The 15,918-nt window shown below is 46.3% G+C and overlaps 1 protein-coding gene across 1 annotated transcript; it reads right to left on the bottom strand.

Moving 5' to 3' along the window:
- Positions 1 to 1,660: 1,660 nt before the first annotated feature.
- On the bottom strand, positions 1,661 to 14,215 carry pnhd (pinhead). The gene is made up of 5 exons (XM_067968688.1): positions 14,092 to 14,215; positions 10,957 to 11,215; positions 7,273 to 7,454; positions 7,104 to 7,162; positions 1,661 to 1,964 (listed from the first exon to the last, which is right to left on the bottom strand). The coding sequence occupies exons 1-5, from the start codon at positions 14,209 to 14,211 to the stop codon at positions 1,805 to 1,807; spliced, it is 780 nt and encodes a 259-aa protein (XP_067824789.1). The 5' UTR covers positions 14,212 to 14,215; the 3' UTR covers positions 1,661 to 1,804.
- Positions 14,216 to 15,918: the final 1,703 nt, after the last annotated feature.

Below are 15,918 nucleotides of genomic sequence, written 5' to 3'. Positions count from 1 at the left end.
GGATGGATCAGAAGAGAGTTCAATGAAAGACAATGGGAACCCTGTCCTGAGGGCACTCTCCACTTCCATATAAAATCAACAGAAAAGCTTCATTCTAAAAGATTACATTGGTAGATATAAATGCTGTAAATAGAGCACAGTTGTCACAGTGCTTTGAATGTGTTCATTTGAATTACCTCATTGTTTAAGTGTTGCGTAACAGAGACACTTCAGGACCATCTCATCAGCTTGCTGTTTGCGGACAGATTTAAAGGACCATCCTGCTGTGTGCTAGTTGTCAGCATCCAACACCAATTTGGCCAACGGCAGGAGCAATCGGTGAGGCTTCATCTCTTCGCTCAATTAGTTATATCCTTTTATATCCTTTAATTAATATTTCATTGAGCAATTCCTTTTATTATAAATGACTTTGGATAAGCATTATTTACCTGAAACCGTGAATAATCGATCACAAGTATCTGTGTAACACCCTGTCTGAAAGGTTCTGCAGTGTGACAAGCAGAATAACAAAGTATTCATCTATTAAAGTAACATTTATTTAGTTTACGCAACAGGAATTATTTTACATCTGGTACAGTGTATCCATACTGAACGAATGTTAGCATATTGAATGCAGAGCTAATGCAGCTCAATCAACAGTATAGCAGCCTTTGGGAGCACTCCTGGGCTGCCTGTTATCTTTCCTCAGATTGATTCGTACAATGTCTCTCTGCTGAAATGGGACCAATCCAATGCAATAGGTTCAGCCCAGTTTAATAATCAATTGGTTCCCAGTGTCTACACACAGGGTCAAAGTATTGGTGCATAAAGATGAAGGGCCTGAAATTCCGACTGGGCCCTGGGCAGAAGTGCAGCAAGTCACCGTTCGTGGGACCAGAAAATGAGTCAAAATCTGGTTCCGTTGGGAATCTGCCCATACACACTCTTAAGCGATTTTCCAAGGTGGGGCGGTGGGGGAAGAGGGTCAATCTTATACCTGCTCTCTCCCCACCTACATCAAGGGGACATCTCTGGGGAGTTTCTGGAAATTCTGTCCAATACGCAGTCGACAGGCCTCAGGGAAACCAGTTACTAGCTGAGAGCTGGCATGAACCCCACTGAAGTCCCAGGAAAGACCCCAGAACTTGTGCAGCCATTAGTAGATCCCAGAGGGGATCAATTACCTCCTGAAAGTGCCCTGAAATCTACCTGTAGACCTGAAGGTTTAACTAACTTACATTTACGATGGGTCCTTCCTGGCCTCCTGTCCTCTGTCAGAGCGGCATGGCATCACTCCAACTTTGCTGATGGTGGCTCTGGATGGTCGCTGCTGAGACGCCCTTACAGGCACGGGCCTCCCTCTCTGAGTTTGCAGATTACCCCATTCCTGTAATTTGCAATTGGGTCCCAAGCTCAATACCTAGTCTGCGCTGAGTCGGATACATTTAGTAATTGAACCCCGTACCCTTACTAGGGAGGTGAGAAATTAGCCAGGGGCTACTGCTCCTGAACACTGTCTAGTAAATCCTGGAGGAAAGGTGGGGACACAATTCGATTCAGCAGTGATACAGGCTCACAAAGAATGACCATATGGGAGAGGTACTGGTGCCTGTGTAATCATATCCCAGTGTCTTTGGGAAAGCAGGAGCACACAACTGAGGTTAAAAAAAAATTACGCAAGACAGAGGAGTGATGTTTAAGAGGGGTTGCTTTTACTGGGTCTGCACTGTGGATATGAATCTAGGCATCTGATAAATAGCACCGCCTTCCCACAAGTGGTGCTCACGGTGTTTCTTCGTCTAATCCTGTATCGTCTGTCTGTTCACTATGGGCTTGTCCCATGGCATTTGCAGGATTTTATGGCATAGACATTCCTGATCATTCCATGTCTGCTCCTGAACGTATGAGTTTCATATTCCCAAGGGGAGCAGCCATTGGACGAGCCATTTTCCCAAACCATGCACTGGTCCTTACTCCGAGTATCCCTGAGAAAAGGGGGATAAGAAGCTTAAAGTCAACCAGCTACATCTCTGATGACAGGAGAATAGACCATGCCTGAGAAACTTTGGTCAAATATAAAGCAGCGAGAAGGTGGTAATCAATTAAATACGTGATGGAGACCAGACTGACAGTCAGTACCTTTAAAGTGTAGATGTAGCCAATATTTCAACATATCCTGATCCTGTCAAATATCCAACTGAGTTTTAAAAGCAGCCAAAAAGCGGCTGAACATTGAGTAACTACATCCCTGCTTTTTCAGTAAATATCCTCCTTTCAAATTGTTCAATTACGTTGACTGCCTGCAAAAGCCAGATTTAAACAGAATGGCCTTGATTTTAACTGGTGGGGGCACGTTCGGGATGGGCGGGGGTGCTTGCGCGAGGGAAACCCCCACGGGGATCTCAGAGTGAGCCCCAGGCTATTTTAACTCCCAGGCCTCATTTAACTAATACAGAACAGTCTCCCTCCTGAAACCAGCAGGACTGATGTCAGGGCCAGTGGGCGGGAGCGGGAAAACGGGTCGGGAGCCTCAGTGCTCCAGGAACTCAAGGGAACAGTCCTCAGCATAAATCAGCGCTGGGCGAGGGCTATGGCAGACGATGCCAGCGCCGAGAGGGAGAGACAAGGCCGGAACAGGGGAGGGGAGCATTCCTGCTCCTCCTGACCCACAAGGATTTCACAGCAAAGTTATTTTTACCAGGGCCCCTTCTGGCCAGTCGGCGCCTCCCACCAGGTGTCTCTGGCGGGTTTGTCGCCATCAGGCCGTGAGTTTAAAATTTAAATGAGGCCCTCGTTTGCCTGCAGTGGGGGCCTCGGGCCGACTTCAAAATCGATGAAGATAGTATGTCACCGGACGGGAACTGTGCTGTCTCAGGCCGGTAAGTGGATTGGACCTGATCTTAACTCCTACCACACAACATTCTCGCTGGGCGAGAGGGGTTAAAAATCGAGGCCAGTGAGTGGCCAAGCCCCAAGCTGAAGCAAACAGAACTCAGAGGCATCACAGGTAACAGCACAGAATATCCATGGGAAAGCAAGCTTGTAAAATTGTGCTGAACTGTGCTGTGAGTGTACGTCACGAGGGAATGACAACATCAGAGAAATCCACTGCCAATAAATAGTTCCTGCACTGAAGAACAGTTACATTAAAAAATCCCCTCAATAAAAAATATTGTTAAAAAAGTTATGTCTATAATAATATTATAAACAATATAGTTATGTCGGAGTGTTGCACGGGACCTGGATGTTAATTGTAGTGTGATTTATATCAATTAGTGTTAATTGTATTCAGGTGTGTGTCCTTTTTATATGAGAGCTTAGCTTGGGTGTGGTGTGTGTGTAAGGGTGTGACTAAAGGTTGGAAGCAAGTAAATACCAGGCTCTAGTATTCTATCCTTCACCACATGGCTATCCAATTTTTAACACTGGATGGCTCTTGGGGAATCACGCAGAGACTAGGGCCCCTATATTACCAGGGAGGCGGGTTGGCAGCGGGAGGGGGCGACGGAGCGCGTGGGTAACCCGCCCAGTCAAATCAGTGCGTTCCCCACGCAATCGCAAGTAAATTGAAGCCACTTACCTTGGCTTCCGGGTTTCCCGTTGGAAACCTGCGCAGCGGGCGGACTGCGCACCCGCATTACAGGCTGTCAGCTGGAGGAGCCCTATTTAAAGGGGCAGTCCTCCAATGTTGCTCCTGTAGCAAACAGCCAAAATTACAGTATGGAGTAGCCCAGGGGAAAGGCTGCTCCCAGGTTTAATGATGCCTCACTCCAGGTCTTACTGGATGGGGCAAGGAGGAGGAGGAGAGAGATCTTCTACCCGGCGGACGGGAGGAAGTGGCCTGGCTCTGCCACCAAGAAGGTCTGGCTCGAGGTGGCAGAGGAGGTCAGCAGCACCAGCAACATATCCCGCACCTAGATACAGTGCAGGAAGCGCTTCAATGACCTAACTAGGTCAGCCAAAGTGAGCACACTTACTCATTCTCCTACACTCTGTCTTCCACATCACCGCCCCCACCCCACAACTCCTTCTGCACTGCCAACACTACTCTATCACATCACTCCTCACACCCACTCAAACCTCATCCCCAAATTACCTGCACTTACTCACCTCCCCAGTACTCATCCCACCACTACCATTCAACCCAATCCTCATACCATCTCATGGTTCTGTCTCATACTCAGCCTCTGATGCATCTCTTTCATGGTCACCCTCACTCAACCTGCCACTACCTCTGCTGCAGCCACAGGGGATGCATTACGTATGAGTAGTAGGAAGCGTAAGGCAAAGGTTTCATGAGCACAAAGGAGATGCACAAGGGGGTTTGACGGTTTGTCTGTTTTTTATTAATATTTGATTTTGGTTCAACTCACATTAAATATTATATTGTCACCACTACTGCCACGTCTTGGCCATTCTTGACTGGTTTGTGCAATAAGTCCCTTTCATGAGGTTCTCCATGAACACCCACACTTGATGCCACCCATTGGGTCACCCTACAGTAGGTGTATGTGTAGTTGCACAACTATTTTGTGCAGGTGCCTGTGGCGCAGCACTGTGTTGTGGAGCTCCACGTGGCGGAGGTGGACGGAGTGCCTGGCGAGGCTGGTGATGTTGCTCGTCCTCGGATGAAGTGGTGAATGCAGCCATGGCGCCCCCCATCCTGACGGTGTGAGTTTAAGGGGGTCCGCAAAGTAGGTAAATGTGTTTGCACAGCAGAGTTTAGGGTATAAATTAATAATCTTGAATGGAAAGACAAAGGTGTTGCAGCTAAAAGTTTGTCTGAAGTGACAGAGTGCCCTGCTGCAATAAATGAGATATTCCCCCCAACTGTCAAAAAATCCTTTGCATCTCCCACTGGCTGCTGACTGAAACATGTCTGCTCCAAGAGGGGGTGTTTCCCACAGCACGGGAAACACGCTGAGGATCCATGAAAATTGCACCCCTGCCAAAATCTCCAGTCAATGATGTCTGTCAAGTACCTCAACTAGGTAAGTATTTCATCCCGCCGACTTTAATTGCCGTTGGGAGTCCCGCATGCGGGAGCTGCGCACGCAGCTGATGTGTCATTGTGGAACGGGTTGGAGCCGGGCTCTGGACCCGCTCTGGGATTCCCCCATTTTAGGAGCCCCCCCCCGCCCAGAACGCACCTGCTCAGCCATCCTAAAATTGGCCCCTAGGTACGTCTCAGTGAGTCAATCAGAGATCAGGTACATCTTAGTAAGTTACAGAGACTGGGTACCTCTCATTGAGTTAGAGACCATTCAGAGACTGGGTACCTCTTGGTGAATTACACAGAAACCAGATACCTTTTTTTATCCTGCCTGTAATATTGTGTTGTCTTATGTGTGTCTTATTAAAGAATATTATATGGTTTATGCTGTCTAAGTGGATCAGGTTCATTTTCATTTTTGAGCCTTTTTTAAGATTGCAAAACCTAAGGTGAAGGGCCAAGGTCTATAGTGCTGGATACCAAGGCTGAAAAGAGTCAACGAGCAGATGAGGTCAATCAGTATATTGCGATTAGGTGAGGCCTATCTTGTGTATTAAAGGGCTGAAGATTTTAGGTGAAAGAAAAACTGGGAAGTAAGGATCCTGTACATTCAACATGTTAAAGATCTCACTTTTAAATTAAGGATCTAAGGTTGTGGGCATGTGAGCCTAGAAATGACTGATGGTGTTATCAGTGGATCAACACTTAACATGTTCACATGGCAGTTCCCTGTCCAGTATTTTAACACGGCAGTAATTTAAATGAGCTGACACCTCTCCTGAAATAGTGATCAAAGGAATGCCTCAGGAATACACTAAGCATTCATCCACTAATGACGTTGTGGTCTCTTAAAAGCACAGTTTGGCAGAAAGGGGTTAAAGAATGAGTCAAATTCTAATCAGAAAGACTCTTGTCAGTATGCAGATCCTTTCAATAGATCTGAATGAAAGAGCCCTGATGTTTAATATCATAGTAATAAAACAATGAATTATCTCTGGCTCTTTTTTCTGTATTGATGGTGTTTCCCCACTCATCTATATTCCTGTGCCGCTGTATCTTATGAAGGTATCTCTATCCTACTGAACTGGTTCATTAGCATCAAAGCAAATTCACTTGTACACTCTCTATTGCTTTGTTCCCATATCGCTTTATTCCCCTTTCCATTAACCACCTATCGAACCTATTCTTGAATGTTGGCATGGTGGTAGAGTTTCCACAGGGCTTCTACTGGAGTCCTACTGTAACTTACACCATTGCTGCGGCATTTCTGCTGAAGTTATGGTGAGTGGTTGGCGGAACCCAGTGGAAATTCTACTCCATGGTCTCTGCTTCGATCATTGACTCCAAGTACATTCCACAGCCTCACAACCCTCTGTGTAAAACGTTGCTCCTGCTATCTGCCCTAAATCTCTTACATTTAATCTTATATCTATGTCCCCTCATTCTAGACCCCTCAGTCACTGGAATGAGTCTCTATCAACTCTGTCCCATCCTCTCACAATTTTAAACACCTTTAATAAATCACCCTGTAATCTCTTTTCTAACAAAAACAGCCCCAATTTTTCAAGTCTTTCTTCATATTTGTATTTCCTCATACCAGGTAGCATTCTGTTGAATCTGCACTGTACCCTCTTTATTGTCTCACGATCCTTCATATAGAGGCCAAAACTGCACTCAGTACTTTAACTGTGATTTTACTATGGTTTAATATAAATTTGCCATTACGTCTTGACTTTTTATATTCTATACCCCTTTCCATAAAACTCAGTATTCCATTAGCTTTTTTCTGGTCTTATCCACTTGAGGTGCTGCTTTTAATGTGAAGTTAACTTGACCCCCCAAATCCCCTGCTCTTCCTCATCACCCAGACTTCCCTCATGCAAAGTATAATTATTAATTTTATTTTTTTAACCATCTTTGCTACTTGCAGTAGTGCAGGGGAAAACCATCTCTTGAGTTTGGTCTACAAGCCTCCGACGGCAGCAATACCAACTCATTTACCTTTCAGATCTGCCACAGAAGTCATGGCTGCGACTGGCATGGTGCTTTAAGTGAAATTCAGCAGGGACTGTGTCTTTTGGAAAAACAGATATTCGTGGGGTGGGAGGAGGCCAGGACCAGCTGTGCTTACCTCAGGAGACAGCCACTTCCTGCAGTACACACTCCCAAACATCTGCCAACATCGATTTCCTGCAACATTACCACAACAAAGAGGATCAGTCACTTCAGGAACCTGCGTATGAACAACAGCCAAACAACTGAGCAAACTGCAGCTGCTGAGTAATTAACACCTCCAGTACCTTGAGCCCTTCTTCCTTCTCACTGCTGGAGTTAATGGTGATCACATAGTAATGCTCCACATGGGGCAGTCTGTAGCAGTTCTCTCTCACCTCACACAATTCCACAGTTTGAATAAGCTCCAATCCATTTGGACTCTCCAACACAACTGATTCAAATTTGGTGGGTACGCATCCCAAACCATCTACAGGGATTAAAACAAAATGAGGACATTACACTAAAGGGAAAACGAGCTTTTCTGAATGATGGCATTTCCCAAACATTTTCCTTTTGGATTTACTCAGGAAGAAATACATAAGCAGCCATCACCTCGGAGGGAGCTACATGGTTCCAGCTCTCTCAGAAGCGATGAGCACTTGCTTCGAATTCCGTCATGACCTTGCACTTTTGGGGTGGGTGATGCTGTGCAATTTCTGGCCACTAAAATGCTATACAACATTGCTGGTGTTGACCCAACCTCTACTGTCACCTGAAAGAAGTGGACCACCATCCAGTCCTTTTTATTTCTTCCAAGAACAATATTTATCATCATTTTTATATTTTTCTAGAAGTTAGATGGCTCTGGACACCACTACCCAAATGTCCTGTCACAGTCACTCACTGCCGTTCTACTGACCCTCCCAGATATTTTCTCCTCCTTCACCTCCTGATTTCAGCTGAGATGCAGTTCCACCTGTGCTGTAAGACCTCTGGTATGTTACATATGTTACATTACTTATACATCACCGATAGTACACTACTGGTGTTATGTTACTGATGTTAGGTTGCACACATTATTGAAGCCAATAGAAATAAAAATCAGGAAACTCAACCCCCAAGAAACTGTTGAGGTTGGGGGTCAATGGAAAATGTCAAAGCTGAGATTGATAGATTTTTGTTAGGTAAGGGTATTAAGGGTTATAGAACCAAGGCAGGTAGATGGAGTTAAGATACAGATCAGCCATGGTCTAATTGAATGGTGGAACAGGCTCGAGGGGCTGAATGGCCTACTCCTGTTCCTATGTAAAATGGGCTGCCGATTCGCTATCACAAGTTTTACATTATTGCAAAAGTCAAAATCTACCCCACTGACACTCGGTGCGGTGTTTCCGTGCGGTGTCTCGGTGTGGTGTTTCCGTGCGGTGTCTCGGTGTGGTGTTTTCATGCAGTGTCTCGGTGTGGTGTTTCCGTGCGGTGTCTCGGTGTGGTGTTTTCATGCAGTGTCTCAGTGCGGTGTCTCGGTGCGGTGTCTCCCTGTCGTGTCTCGGTGAGGTGTCTCGGTGCGGTGTCTCCCTGTCGTGTCTCGGTGTGGTGTCTCGGTGCGGTGTCTCGGTGAGGTGTCTCCCTGTCGTGTCTCGGTGCGGTGTCTCCCTGTCGTGTCTCGGTGCGGTGTCTCCCTGTCGTGTCTCGGTGAGGTGTCTCGGTGCGGTGTCTCCCTGTCGTGTCTCGGTGTGGTGTCTCGGTGCGGTGTCTCGGTGAGGTGTCTCCCTGTCGTGTCTCGGTGCGGTGTCTCCCTGTCGTGTCTCGGTGCGGTGTCTCCCTGTCGTGTCTCGGTGTGGTGTTTTAACATGTTCAGTGTGTATCTGTTGTTTTGGTGTGGTGTCTCAGTATGTGAATGTGAACTGGGAGGGAGTTGGATGGAGAGAGTCACTGTGCTAAAGGGGAGAGTGAGTATAGAAGCAGCTTATGGGTATGGTTTGTCTATTGAATATGGATAAAATCAAATGTCACTCATTATCCTTTAAAGTATTAAAGTAGTTATTAAATAGCTGTAAAAGTGTTTGAAATTAACCAGGATGCACCATTTTTAACACAACAAATATGCCTTTTCCAGAAGAGCAGGTCCCCAATCCCCCTAGAAATGCACCAGCAGTATCACAAGGAGAGCTGGAAGGAGCAGGATTTGGAAGGAGTGTATATAGAATTACAAAGAATTCCAGCCACTTGGCCCAACTAGTCTATGCCGGTGTTGATGTTCCGTGCTAGCTTCCTCCACCCTACATACAATTTTATATTTGCTGACTACAGCCAGAGCAAAAAGTAGCACCTTTCAGAGACTGGGAGGAAATCGAAGAAAAGAGAGGTTGGTACAAAAATCTATAATTAATAAAAATACAAAAAGAAAGAAAGGCAGCTGGGTCAATATTAGTGAGAGGGTGGGGGGGGGGAGGTGGGGGCGGGGGTTGATTCTGTCCCTGATTGGTGGACAGGACTGTATAGGACTGATTCCTCAATGTAGCACTAAGGGAGCAGTCCCTTGCTAGCAGCACATGAGCGGCACAAAGACAGGCAGACGCCAGGCAGCACAGCACTCCTGTGTTTTGAAGCCAGGCTGCAGGCATGTGTTACACCCGTTCCAGCCCCGGTAATTATTTTAATGACTGGACATTGGTCCGATAATGAATTCCCCTCGGCCCACGTTCTGGCAGCTCCTTACTGTCTGTTTAAAGTGGTGCTGGGTGGTGACGGTGTTTACTTCCTTTCCTCACAATGAGGGCACAGGCAGTAAGGTCTTTCAATAAACCATTATACAGTAACAGTCCCAGAGAACCAATGGCCTCTCAAATCAGCGAAACCCTGTATAATTAACACAGTTTGATAGGGTCGATGTAGGGAAAATGTTCCCTCTTGTGGGTGAATCCAAAACTAGAGGTCATAAATACAAGATAGTCACTAATAAATCCCATAAGGAATTCAGGAGAAACTTCTTTAACCAGACAGCGTTTAGAATGTGAAACTTGCTACCACATGGAGTAGTTGAGGCGACTAGCTTAGATGCATTTAAGAGGAAGCTAGATAAGCACATGAGGGAGAAAGGAATAGAAGATTATGCTTATAGGGTTAGATGAAGTAGGGTGGGAGGAAGCTTGCGTGAAACATAAACACCGACATAGACCAGTTGGGCCGAATGGCCTGTGTGCTATAAATTCTATGTAATTCTAGTTTCCTTGTTTTACCCAAAGATTCAAATAAGTGGGACACAAGCCTACACGAGGAACAGTAATGGTGCAGAATGTTATACTTGACTGTTGTTACTTTTACTCCTTTTATTTTCATTGAAATTCCCACCTCAGCATAGATTAACACATAACTTAGATTTCTGAGCAACCAATCACCATTAATTCACAACCTCGTAACTCCATTTTTCTTATTTATCTCTAGTGAGGACTGCAGCCCTTTAACAGCTGCTGCAGTGCATTTTCCCGGCCCACCAGTTGCCTCAGCATCCCCTCCACACTGAGAATAATGTGCAGGGAGTATGTTTAATAGATCTAAATGGGGTGACCTGGCTGGGTCAGGTGACCACTTCAGTTGTGCGGAAACGCGGCTGGTTTCCCCCTCCTCCCACATCAGCCCTTTCAGATGAGACATTAAACCGTGGCCCTGTCTGTCCTCTCAAGTGGACGTACAAGATCCCATGGCAGAAGAAGAGCAGGGGAGTTCTCCCCGGTGTCCTGGCCAACATTTATTCCTCAACCAACACCTAAAAACAGATTATCTGGTCATTATCACTTTGCTGTTTGTGGGGCCTTACTGTGCACAAATTGGCTGCCGTGTTTCCTGCATTACAACAGTGACTACACTTCAAAACGTACTTCATTGGCTGTAAAGTGCTTTGGGACGTTCTGTGATCATGAAAGGCACTTAGATAAATGCAAGAGTTTCCTTCTTTCTTTTACCAATAGCTAACTGCTGGATGGAAATACCTGGAGCTCTTGGGTTGGAGCACCTGCCCACATCCACAGTGACCTCCAGTGGACTGTCAGGTGAGTATGTTTTCAGAAGGAGTGATCGAACACATTCTGTAGGCCTCGCATTGCACTGACATTCCTCAATCACCTCCAACTCTCGGGCTCCATCAAACAGCAAAAATCGCTCAACCCTCATCCGCACCGGCTCACACCGAGAATCACGTGGGCACGATGGCATCCCAGCAAGTTCCAACGTGTGCTCCGACACCCGCTTCTGGAAAAAGGAGAACAAACAGTGTGAAACAATAAGTGAGACAAAGCTGTAACTGTAAATCTCATCAGTGTCCTACTGATGCTCTTCAAACTGAATATCATATCACAATTCCTAATACACTAATCAGTTCTAGTGCATTTGATACAGAAATACCATTTCCATAGGAATCACCTTCCTATTTATGCAGAAATCCCAATCCCATTCATACTGAAATTCCCTTTCATACTTTACTTCATACGAGAACTTTTACAGGAGAACTGGGTTCAAACAGTGGAAAAAATGCCTGTCTTGCTTGCAGTGATATCGCTGGTGATTCTCCGTTTCACAGACAAACCTTTTTTTTACACTTTCTCTCATTTTCCATGTGGTGTTTCTGCATGAAAGCAGGGCTATGACAGCTGGAGAAAGAAATAAACTATTAAGTTGAGGCAGGGAGAAGAGAACAAAAGAAAAACAATCAAGAAGGAAAACCTGCAGTGTTGAAGAATGTAATATTGGCTCCTACTTCACAGAAAGACATAGAGGTAGCCTTGTTCTCACCCTGCTCACAGTGTTTTGAAGGTGGGAAGGCCGAGTTCCATACATACTCAGACCCATGCACGGAGTGTTGCCCATCACCAGTCTCCCACCAGTTACTCTGTAATTGACACGAACTAGGAAGGTGGCCAGCTTTCATGAATGGATACAACAAAAACAAGAGTCTTTCTTTAACTTTACAAATTTTCTTCTCTTGGGGTTTTGCACCAGCTCTTTTTATACAACTGCCAAACTCCACCATTGCAAGATCACCTCCTCCAATTACCTTAATTAAAAGTCGACCTATGCATTTTCTACTGCATGTTCTATTGATTGTCCACTGATAACTAAAGTAGAAACAGCCAATTGATGTAGGATTTGAATCAGATCCCTTTTAGGAGCCAGATGTTAAGAACTGATGTTCTGTGCTGTGCAAAGATGCACAAGCTGAAGCTCAAAACAGGTCTGAAGTGGGACACACAGCGAAAAACAACCAACACTGATCCTTGTCTTTTGTCCCTGATATTACTTGTCGTCTATGTACCATGTTGGCTGGTTCAGAGATCGAGATATACGGGAAACCCATTCCCAGTTATAGAGGAGTCACAATAACGTAAGGATTTCTAGGTGGAGCTGATAACATTGGGCCAATCCTAGGTTTGAGCTTTTCAGTTGTGAGTCAGCTGCTTACACACTTCTGGTAAATACAGAAGGAAGCACCTTCAGTTAGTTGCCTATTAGTAGTCACTTGGATGGGGCAGTCTCACACGGGAAAGATGGGCTTTGGTTGCAGTGTAAAATCAGCTGATGCAAAGCCCCAAACCTTTTGAAATTGAAATGAACTCCGGTGGATTGCTGTTCGACGTACATATTTTAGTGTTAAAGAGAGCTGACTGGTGGCCTCTTTCTCAGGCATTGTGACCTGATGGCCCCTATCTCAGGCACTGATCTGGTGACCCCTATCTCAGGCACTGATCTGGAGGCCCCTATCTTAGGCACTGATCTGATGACCCCTATCTCATACATTGATCTGGTGACCCCTATTTCATACACTGGGCTGGTGGCCCCTATCTCAGGCACTGATCTGGTGGCCCCTATCTCAGGCACTGATCTGGTGCCCCCTATCTCAGGCACTGATCTGGTGGCCCCTATCTCAGGCACTGATCTGGTGGCCCCTATCTCAGGCACTGATCTGGTGGCCCCTATCTCATGCATTGATCTGGTGGCCCCTATCTCAGGCACTGATCTGGTGGCCCCTATCTCAGGCACTGATCTGGTGGCCCCTATCTCATGCATTGATCTGGTGGCCCCTATCTCAGGCACTGATCTGGTGGCCCCTATCTCAGGCACTGATCTGGTGGCCCCTATCTCATGCATTGATCTGGTGGCCCCTATCTCAGGCACTGATCTGGTGGCCCCTATCTCAGGCACTGATCTGGTGGCCCCTATCTCAGGCACTGATCTGGTGGCCCCTATCTCAGGCACTGATCTGGTAGCCCCTATCTCAGGCACTGATCTGGTGGCCCCTATCTCAGGCACTGATCTGGTGGCCCCTATCTCAGGCACTGATCTGGTGGCCCCTATCTCAGGCACTGATCTGGTGGCCCCTATCTCAGGCATTGATCTGGCAGCCTCTGTCCCAAGTACATTCCTGGTGACAACTATTCCGTCCTCTTATTTTATTGCCTGTCCATTTTCCTCAGGTTTTTTTTGTCCCACAGATATAAAATCCACTAATCTGTCTGAAACATTCATTCTCTTATGTTGAACAGATTCTGATGAAATGTCAATGGTGAAATGTTAACTCTGTTTTTCTCTCCACAGATTCTGCCTGACTTGCTGAGTATTTCCAGAATTTTCTGTTCTTATGTCAAAAAGAACTCTATGGGGGTGAGTTTCTGTGGGTTTCTCCCAATCGTCTGCCCTAACTTTGTCAGAAGAGCTGCAGAAACCTGTGGTGGTATACTGGAAATCTCTCCCCCAAAAAGCTGTTGAGGCTGGGGGTCAATTGAAAATTTCAAAACTGAGATTGATAGATTTTTGTTAGGCAAGGGTATTAAGAGATATGGAACCAAGGTGGGTAGATGGAGTTAAGATACAGAACAGCCATGATCTAATTGAATGGCAGAACAGGCTCGAGGGGCTGAATGGCCTACTCCTGTTCCTGTGAAATCCCGGAAACATTTACGCTGTTTCTCCAGGGTTTCAACGGCCCTTCTGCCAAAGTTACAGCGGAGGAGCAGGAGAACCCCTCCTGCTGCAAAAACTCACTCCCGTAGTTTCTTTAAAAATTATCGGGTAAGTGTTTGAATTTTAAATTTTCTGTGAGTTAACATGAAGAGTGACTTTGTAAATAGAACCTTTTTAGTTCGGAGTTGTTCCAGCATTGAGAGATGTTTAGGAAATCCCAGGAATTCAGAGCTGTAGTTTGGCGATCTCTGGGGGCTGCCACAGTGAGAATTACACTTCCCAATGTCCATACTGACAGGGCTGCTAGAGATATCTGCCAGGACAAAATGGTATAATCAGGAAGGAGCAGGGTGGCCTATATTTACAATACATTTGAAATAGAAATCGCATAATTTTAAAAAATCGTTTCAACTGAGCATATTAAAAGCATCACAGCAAAGTAACCTAAAGAATTAAAAAAAACTAAGGAGCAATCAAGGAAGAAATATGAGTGAAAAGATAAATGAGGTAGAAGTGTAGGTCTGTCTTAGATAGAGAGACCGGGTGAGAGAGAGAGAGAGAGAGAGAGAGCGGATAAGAGAGAGAAAGACCAGGTGAGAGAGAGACAGAGAGAGACCGGGTGTGAGAGAGAGACCAGGTGAGAGAGAGAGAGACCGGGTGAGAGAGAGAGAGACCGGGTGAGAGAGAGAGAGACCGGGTGAGAGAGAGAGAGTGATACTGGGTGAGAGAGAGAGACCGGGTGAGAGAGAGCGACCGGGTGAGAGAGTGAGATCGGGTGAGAGAGAGAGAGACCGGGTGAGAGAGAGGGAGACCAGGTGAGGGTGAGAGAGAGAGAGAGACCAGGTGAGAGAGAGAGAGACCGGGTGAGAGAGAGAGAGACCAGGTGAGAGAGAGAGAGTGATACTGGGTGAGAGAGAGAGACCAGGTGAGAGAGAGCGACCGGGTGAGAGAGTGAGACCGGGTGAGAGAGAGAGAGAGAGAGAGAGACGGGGTGAGAGAGAAAGAGAGAGCGTGAGAATGGGTGAGAGATAGTGTAAGAGCGAGAGAGAATGGGTCATACAGAGACTGGATGGGAGAGAGATATTGGGTAAGAGAAGTAGAGTCAGAGAGAGATTGGTTCAGAGACAGAGGGGGTGAATTTTGTGCCTGAGCGGTAAACAGGTGGGCAGTGGTCAGGGTGAGAGTGGCGCCTTCCTGGAGTTGTTGGGGTTGGCCCATGCGGTATTTTGCGTTGCCACTTGGGGAGAAGCAACACTGCAGCAGTAGGCAACGTGAGTCCAGAACCGAAAGCAGCAACCACAAGCACTTTCAAATCCTTTAAGATGAAAAAAAACCACAACCTATTATGAGAAAATTGCCTCTCTAAGCTCTAGACAGCTTTATGTGAGGGCAATTGAGAATTTATTTAGCCATTGCTCCAAATGGCCGCCTCCTGACTTGTATTCCCCATGGTAGGTAGATGGAAACAAGAGCTGGAAATAGTCAGGCAGTGAGGGCAGAAGATGGCGTCAGGGTCTAAATGACATCACTTGACCCCTATTTGCATATATTCATGAGGCTCCCTTCTGTTCCAGAGGGAGCTCTGGCTGCCAGGATTCATCACTGCCCAAAAATCAGACCATACGTAAAAGCAACGGGAAGTGGACGGGACTAGCAGCCGCTTTATTTTCAAGCCACTACCGCCCCGTTTTTAAGCTGTGCTCCAAATATCCACAACTTTAGATGCCTTCCTGATTCAGAATAAACATCAGGGGCAGTGGGTGATTTTCCTCATCAGAGTGCCCCATGAGCACCTGCTTCTGGGACATTCTGATGAAGAAAAACGGGCAGAGCCTCGTAACGGCGGGCTTCTATCCCAGCCGCACGCGGCCCGTGTTTCCAGAGAGCTGGGACCAGGGCACTGGAAACTCCTGCTTTAAGCAGGTGGAAGTTTCAATGAAATATTTAAATGATGTGGGAGAGACATTCTGAGCCCTCACCACTCCTTCCTCCTCTTC

Source organism: Heptranchias perlo, chromosome 29, assembly GCF_035084215.1.
Source record: "Heptranchias perlo isolate sHepPer1 chromosome 29, sHepPer1.hap1, whole genome shotgun sequence".
Lineage (NCBI taxonomy): Eukaryota > Metazoa > Chordata > Chondrichthyes > Hexanchiformes > Hexanchidae > Heptranchias > Heptranchias perlo.
Note: the sequence above shows the minus strand (reverse complement) of the source record. Positions and strands in the feature narration are given on the sequence as shown.